The sequence below is a fragment of the Bison bison genome, unplaced genomic scaffold, assembly GCF_000754665.1.
Source record: "Bison bison bison isolate TAMUID 2011002044 unplaced genomic scaffold, Bison_UMD1.0 scf7180017864229, whole genome shotgun sequence".
In the NCBI taxonomy this organism is placed as follows: domain Eukaryota; kingdom Metazoa; phylum Chordata; class Mammalia; order Artiodactyla; family Bovidae; genus Bison; species Bison bison.
The window spans coordinates 2300595-2308697 of record NW_011494801.1 but is presented as its reverse complement, the minus strand read 5'-3'; the positions used below and the strand labels follow the sequence as shown (position 1 = coordinate 2308697).

The 8103-nt window shown below is 50.7% G+C and overlaps 1 protein-coding gene across 1 annotated transcript in view; it reads right to left on the bottom strand.

Moving 5' to 3' along the window:
• Positions 1-3977: 3977 nt before the first annotated feature.
• LOC104992980 (alpha-1,3-mannosyl-glycoprotein 4-beta-N-acetylglucosaminyltransferase C-like) overlaps positions 3978-8103 on the bottom strand; it is a 40285-nt gene continuing 36159 nt past the window's right edge. The window contains exon 5 of the mRNA XM_010846034.1: positions 3978-4310. Coding sequence (XP_010844336.1) covers positions 3978-4310 — 333 coding nt within the window. The remainder of the gene's footprint in view (positions 4311-8103) is intronic.

The following is an 8103-nucleotide window of genomic DNA, read 5'->3' as shown; positions in this document are numbered from 1 at the left end:
TGCTGTGAGCACCAAAGAACTTGAGATTTGGACCGGACATTTCACAGGGACCAATTGTAGTCATAGAAACTATTTCTTTCGTTATAATCAATCATATTTCATACAAGCTTGTGTTCCCCTTCCTTTTGTTCTAGCTATAGGAAGTTTATAATTCAATAAGACTGTATGCTCTGTAACTTGCATAAATTGCAAATTATATACTTGTCTTAACTCTTCTGTTTCCTTAAGAAATGAATCCCTTTTGATTCTTTGATCTCGACGTAGTCCGTGGTTACCAATAAATCTCCAGCAGCCCTAGTAAGAAGGTCCCATGGCTAGACTTGCTTCCCGGTTACTTAATAAACTGCTCCAGGGACCTAAACAATTCATTGGATGGCTGATTCTTGACATTTTGGGATTAATAGCTATTTGCACCACTGCTGCCATCACTGGTGTTGCTTTGCAAACCTCAATTCAAACACACAATTTTATCCAAAATTGGACTAAAGATGTTCATACTATGTGGGCCACTCAGGCTCAGATAGCTGAAGATATTCAAGATGAAATACAGGAACTAAAAACAGCCATCAAATGGGTTAGAGATCAATTAATAGATGTACAAAAACAGGTGATGCTAAAATGTGATTTAAATTCTACTCAATTTTGTGTTACTTCTGTTCAATTCAATAATAGTGCCTACAACTGGGAACAAATCAAATTTCATTTACAAAACATACATGATAATTCCTTTCTGAATGTACAATTATTACAAAAAGAAGTCTTTGAAACCTTTTCTAAAAATCTGCCCTCTTCCACTAATTTGAAAACTTTAGCTGAACAACTAGCTGATCAATTATCTGGGCTAGAACCACACGAATGGTTTCAAAGCATTACTCACAGTATCGGGTCTGGAACTGTAATTTTGGTGATTGTCTTGACAATTATATTTGTTGTTTACTGTTGCCTTCATGCAAAAATTGTTAAAACTAAACAAACTCAGTCATAATCCTTTTTACAAATATTATAGATAAATAAGGGGGAATTATCAGGGAATGTTTAACAAGAGGATTCCTACATGCTGTTTCTCATAAATTCTCTGTTCCTTATCAGTTCCTATTCCGAGAGCGAGTAGACCTGCATGCAGCTCTCAGGACTGAGATCATGAGAAACGGTATCTGCTTGGATTCCTTTCAGTAACTCCCTTCAGTAACTCTTTTCAGCATCAGCGACCTTGTATGTATTAGACTATCCATATTGTGGCTATTGATAAAATTTCATCCTGTGTAATAGCTGAGTAATCATCTTACTAAAGATATATAAGCCTGCATTTCTGCTAATAAAATACCTTTGCTCCATCAGAGCTTGAGTCCCCATGTCTTTCTTTCTTTTTCTCTCTCTCTCTCTCTCCCTCTCTCCAGATCTCTCTCTCTTTCACTTTCTTATCATCGACTCTGGATGACCAGGTTCTGGTCCATTAAAGAACCCCAACACCTGACCATGTATCTATGGTTACCTGTCCACAGTCATAGGGTGACCCCACCTCATGACACCTTTTTATCTCAGGTCGCACATCCACAGTCTCCAAGGTGAGCCTCTCCCCCCCAGACCCTGCTTTTGGGGTACACATACATAGTCTCCAGGATGACACCACCCAGACCCTTACTAGGGTTCACACGTCCACAGTCTCCAGGTTGACCCCACCACACCAAACCATGCAACTAGGGTCACATGTCCACAGTTTCCAGGGTGACACCCTCCCAGAGGCTGTAACTAGTGTCACATATCTACAGTTCCCTGGGTGACTCATCCAAAACTGTACCTGGGGTCATACGACCACAGTCTCCATGGTGACCTCTACCAAACCTGCACCTGAGGTCACATGTCCACACTCTCCATGGTGACATTCCCCAGACCCTGCACCTGGGGTAATATATCCACAGTCTCCTGGGTTACCCCACTTTCCTTAAGATACACCTGGGGTCACACTTCCACAGTCTCCAGAGTGATCCCCCTCCAAAACCCTGTACCTGGTACCACAAGTCCACAGCCTCTAGGATGGCCCCACCTTCAAGACCATGAACCTGTGGTCACAAGTCCACTGTCTCCAGGGTGAGTTCAGTTCCCAGACCCTGCACTTTGGGTCACATGTCCAGAGTCTCCAGGGTGACCCCACCTCCCAGCTGTGCCTAGGGTGAAATGTCCACAGTCTTCAGGATGACCCCAACTCCTAGAACCTGTACCTGGGGTCACACTTCCATAGTCTCCGGGTGACCTGACCTCCCAGACACTGCACCTAGTGTCTTACATCCCAGGTCGCCAGGTTTACCCCTTCCAAAACCCTGTAATGGGGGTCACATGTCCACAGTTTCCTATGTGTCACCACTTCCCAGACCCTGCACCTGGGTCACACATATTCAGGCTCCATGGTGAAACCCTCGCAGACCCTGCACCTGGAGTCACATATCCACATTGTCCTGGGTGACCGCTCCCTAACCTGTACCTAGGGTCATATTTCCACACTTTCCATGGTGACCATCCCCCAGACCCTGTACCTGGGGTCATATATACACAGTCTCTTGGTTTACCCCACTTCCCATACCATGCACCTAGGATCACACCTCCAAAGTCTCCAGAGCTTCTTCCAAAGATCTCCAGAGCTTCTGCCAGAGCTAGCTTTGCTCCACATTTTGACATTTTGCAGGCCAGCAGCTGGCCCACCACTCGGTGCCAGATGCTCTCAGCCAGGTGACCCCAGCATGGCACCCAGCCCCCTCAGACACACTCCCGCAGCCTCCTTCCCCACAGGTAGGACCAAGCTGACCTAGGAATGTGTTTGCAAGGCTTTGAGAGTGCAGGGAGACACACGGCCCTGAATCAGGAATTGAGGCCCTCGGAGCAGGCCCGGAGGTCTGGCGTCTGAGGAGCCACACACTTGCTGCCAGGTAGAGGCCTGAAAATCCACTCTCTGGGGCTGCCATTCCTGCCTCCAAGGAGGATTGCGTTCCCAGCCGCCTGCAGGCTGAGGGTCAGACCCAGATGGGAAGCTCTGGCTGGGAGGTCACTTCTCAGTGGCAATGGCCCCTGAGGCCCTGCACCTAGAGAGGGCTCCCACACTCCCAGGGAATGTCAAAGCAACCTCCACATGACTGTTCAGTCACGTTTGCCCTGCAGGAGAGAGCTCGTAAGCCTAAGTCTGTCTGCACCATGCTCAGATCCTGCGGGGAGAACACCCTGGGCACCCACCTGGTTCCCGGGCCTAGGGGCTGAAATTCTCATGTTTCTCCCGGGGAGCCCTAATGCGGGGTGGCTCAGCAACTGCTTGCAAAGGCATCCCGTTGCTGCTTGCTTCCTTCTGCCATAGCTAGCTTTCCTCCCTGCTTTGGCATTTGGCAAGCCAGGGAGCAGACACTCCTCCCCAGGGGCCCATGGGAGGTGCCAGGTGCCCTCAGCCAGGTGACCCCAGCATGGCACCTTGCCCCCTCAGACACACTCCCATAGCCTCCTTCCCCATGGGCAGGACTGTGCCGATCTAGGAAACTGCAAGGCTTGGAGAGTGCAGGCAGACACATGGCCCTGACTCGGGAATTGAGGCCCTCGGATAGGCCCGGATGTCTGGCATCCGAAGAGCCACACACACTTGCTGCCAGACAGAGTCCTGAAAACCCACTCTCTATGGCTACTGTTCCTGCCTCCAAGGAAAAGAGCTTCCCCAGCCGCCTACAGGCAGAGGGTCAGACCCGGATGGGAAGTGCTGGCTGGGAGGTCACTTCTCAGTGGCAATGGCCCCTGAGGCCCTGCACCCAGGGAGGGCTCCCACACTCCCAGGGAACGTCAAGGAAATCTCCACGCTGCTCTTTCGTCATGTTTGTTCTGCAGGAGAGAGCTCATGAGCCTAGGTGTGTCTGGAATGTTCTTGGATCCTGCGGGGAGAACACCCTGGGCACCCCCCTGGATCTCGGGTCTGGGGGCCCAAACTGGCACTTGTCTCCTGGGGAGCCCTAATGCGGGGCGGCCCAGCAACTGCTAGCAAAGGCATCCAGTTGCTGTTTGCTTCCTTTTGACGGAGCTAACTTGGCTCCCCACTTTGGGATTTCTGAAGAAAGGGGGAGGCCCGCAACGTTCAGCTGGGGACCACTGAAGGTGCAAGATGCCCTTGAACCGGTGACACCAGTATGGCACCTGGCCTCCTCAGACACATTCTCACACCCTGATTCCTCATGGGCAGGACCGCTCTGAACTAGGATGTGTTTGCAAGGCTTGTAATGTGCAGGGAGACACACGGCTCTGACTCTAGATTTGAGACCCTCGGAGCTGACCTGGAGGTCTGACTTCTGAGAAGAGAAACTCTTGCTGCAAGTTTGAAGCCTAAAACACAGTCTCTCTGGATGCCTTTCCTTCCTCCAATGAAGATAGTCTTGCCAGCCACCCACATACTGGGAGTCACACACAGCTTTAAAGGGCCTGCTTGTAGTTATTTTTCAGTAACAAATGCCTCTGAGTCTCTGCACTTAGGGAGGGCTCCCACACTCCCAGGGAACGTCAAAGCACCCTCCTAACATCTGTTCCTTCATGTTTCCTGTGCAGGAGAGAGCTAATGAGCCTAAGTGTGTCTAGAACGTTCTCAGATCCTACAGGGAAACACCCTGTGCATCCACATGGATGCTGGGCGTGGGGGCCAAAATTCACCTTTTTCTCCTGAGGAGCCCTTGCAGGGTGTGGCCTAGCAAGTGCTTGAAAATCCATCCAGTTGCTGTTTGCTTCCTTCTGACAGATCTAGCTTAGCTCCCGCTTTGGAATTTCTGAAGCAAGGGGAAGACCAGCAACTCCTGAACTGGGGCCTGTTGTAGATGCAAGGTGCCCTCGACCAGGTGACGCCAGTATGGCAACCAGTCTCCTCAGACACACTCCTGCATCCTGATTCCTCATAGGCAGTATTGTTCTGACCTAGGAATGTGTTTGCAATGGTCCGAAAGTACAGGGAGAAGCATGTCCCTGACTCTGGAAGTGAGGCCTTCAGACCAGGTCTGGGGGTCTGACATCTGGCAAAACACTTGCTGCCAGAAGCATGAAACATGCTTAGAAGCATGAAAACACAATCTCTGTGGATGCCTTCCCTTTTTCCAAGGAAGATAGCTTTGTCAGCCTGCAGCATACTGAGTCATACACAGCTGGAAAGGGCCTGTTTGGAGGACATTTTTCCGTGGCAAAGGCCTCTGAGGCTCTGGGCCTAGAGATGGCTCCCACACTCCCAGGAAAGTCAAAGCAACCTCCAAACGTCTGTTCCTTCATGTTTCCTGTGCAGGAGAGAGCTAGTGAGCCTAAGTGTGTCTGGAATGTTCTTGGATCCTGCATGGAAAACACCCTGTGCCTCCACCTGGATGCTGGGCCTAGGGGCCAAAATTAGCCTTTTTCTCCTGGGGAGCCCTAGCGGGGTGCAGCCTAGCAAGTGCTTGAAAATCCATCCAGTTGCTGTTTGTTTCCTTCTGACAGAGCTAGCTTGGCTCCCCGCTTTGGAATTTCTGAAGCAAGGAGGAGACCGGCAACCCCTGAGCTGGGGCCTGTTGGAGGTGCAAGGTGACCTCGGCCAGGTGACCCCAATATGGCACCCAGCCTCCTCAGACACACTCTTGCAGCCTGATTCTTCATTAACAGTATCACTCTGACCTAGGAATGTGTTTGCAAGGCTCGAAACATGCTGGGAGACACACAGCCCTGACTCTGGAATTGAGGCCCTCAGAGCAGGCCTGCAGGTTGATATCGGAGAAGCGAAACACTTGCTGCCAGTTAGAAGCCTAAAAACACAGTGTCTCTGGATGCCTTTTCTTCCTCCAAGGAAGATAGCTTTGCCAGCCTCCTGCATGCTGAGACTCATGTATGGCTGGAAAGTGCCTGCTTGGAGGTCATTTTTCAGTGGCATAGGTTTCTGAGTCTCTGCACCTAGGGAGAGCTCCCACACTCCCAGGGAATGTCAAAGCAACCTCCAAATGTCTGTTCCTTCATGTTTCCTATGCAGAAGAGAGCTAGTGAGCCTAGGGGTGTCTGGAACGTTCTTAGATCCTGCAGGGAAACACCCTGTGCATCCACCTGGTTGCCGGGCCTTGGGGCCAAAATTTGCCTTTTTCTCCTGGGGAGCCCTAGTGAGGTGCGGCCTAGCAAGTGCTGGAAAATCCATCCAGTTGCTGTTTGCTTCCTTCTGACAGAGCTAGCTTGGCTCCCCGCTTTGGGATTTCTGAAGCAAGGGGGAGGCCCCCAACTCCTCACCTGGGGCCCATTGGAGGTGCAATGTGCCCTCAACTGGGTGACCCCAGTATGGCACCCAGCCTTCCCAGACACACTCCCGCAGCCTGATTCCTCATGGGTAGTACCGCTGTGACCTAGGAATGTGTTTACAAGGCTCAGAATGTGCACGGAGACACATGGCCCTGACTCTGGAATTGAGGCCCTTGGAGTAGGCCAGGAGCTCTGACATATGAGAAGCGTAATGCTTGGTGCAAGTTAGAAGCCTGAAAACATTGTCTCTGGGGATGCCTCTCCTTCCTCCAAGGAGATATCATTGCTAGCCTCATGTGTATGGAGAGTCACACACAGTTGGAAAGCACCTGCTTGGAGGTCATTTTTCAGTGGCATAGGCTTCTGAGTCTCTGCACCTAGGGAGGGCTCCCACACTCCAAGGGAACATCAAAGCAACCTCCAAACATCTGTTCCTTCATGTTTCCTGTGCAGGAGAGAGCTAATGAGCCTAAGTGTGTCTGAAACCTCTTGGATCCTGCAGGAAAACACCCTGTGCCTTAACCTGGATACAGGGCCTAGTGGCAAAAATTCACCTTTTTCTCCCAGGGCAATCTAACAAGGTGCAGCCGAGCAACTGCTTGAAAATCCATCCAGTTGCTGTTTGCTTCCTTCTGACAGAGCTAGCTTGGCTCCCCTCTATGGGATTTCTGAAGCAAGGGGGAGGCCTGCAACTCCTCAGCTGGAGCCCAAAACACAATCTGAGTGGATGCCTTTCATTCCTCCAAGGAAGATAGCTTTGCCATCCTCCTGCATACTGAGAGTCACATAAGGCTGCAAAGCACCTGCTTGGAGGTCATTTTTCAGGGGCAAAGGCCTCTGAGGCCATGCACCTAGGGAGGGCTCCCACACTCCCTGGGAACCTCAAAGCAACCTCCATACGTCTGTTCCTTGATGTTCCTGTGCCAGAGAGAGCTAGTGAGCTTAGGTGTGTCTGGAATGTTCTTAGATCCTGCATGGAAAACACCCTGTAAGTCCACCTAAATGCCAGGCCTAGAGGCCAAAATTCGCCTTTATCTTCTGAGGAGCCCTAACGGGGTGTGGTCTAGCAACTGCTTGAAAATCTATCCAGTTGCTGTTTGCTTCCTTCTGACAGAGCTAGCTTGGCTCCCCGCTTTGGGATTTCTGAAGCAAGGGGGAGGCCCACAACTCCTCAGCTGGGGCCCATCAGAGTTGCAAGGTGCCCTCGACCAGGTGACCCCAGTATGGCACCTGGTACCCTCAGATACACTCCCGCAGCCTGATTCCTCCTGGGCAATACTGCTCTGACCTAGGAATATGTTTGCAAGTCTCGGAAAGTACAGGGAGACATACAGCCCTGACTGTGGAATTGAGACCCTCAGTCCAGGACTGGAGGTCTGACATCTGAGAAGCGAAACACTTGCTGCAAATAGAGGCCTGAAAACAAAATCTCTGTGGATGCCTTTCCTTCTTCCAAGGAAGATAGTTTTGCCAGGCTCCTGCATACTGAGAGTCATGCACAGCTGGAAAGCGCTTGCTTGGAGGTCATTTTTCAGTGGCAATGGCCCCTGAGGCCCTGCTCCCAGGGAGGGCTCCCACACTCCCAGGGAATGTCAAAGCAAACTCCAAACATCTGTTCTGTCACGTTTCCTCTGCAGGAGAGAGCTAGTGAGCCTAGGTCTGTCTGGGATGTTCTTGGATCTTGTGGGGAAAACACCCTGTGTGTCCACGTGGATACTGGGCCTAGGGGTAAAAATTCGTATCCAAGTCTTTGGAGTATCTTTACTATCATTATTTTGAATTATCCTTCAGGTCGATTGCTTATTTCCTTTTTGTTTATTTGGTTTGTGAGCTTCTCCCTTGTTCTTCCATGTG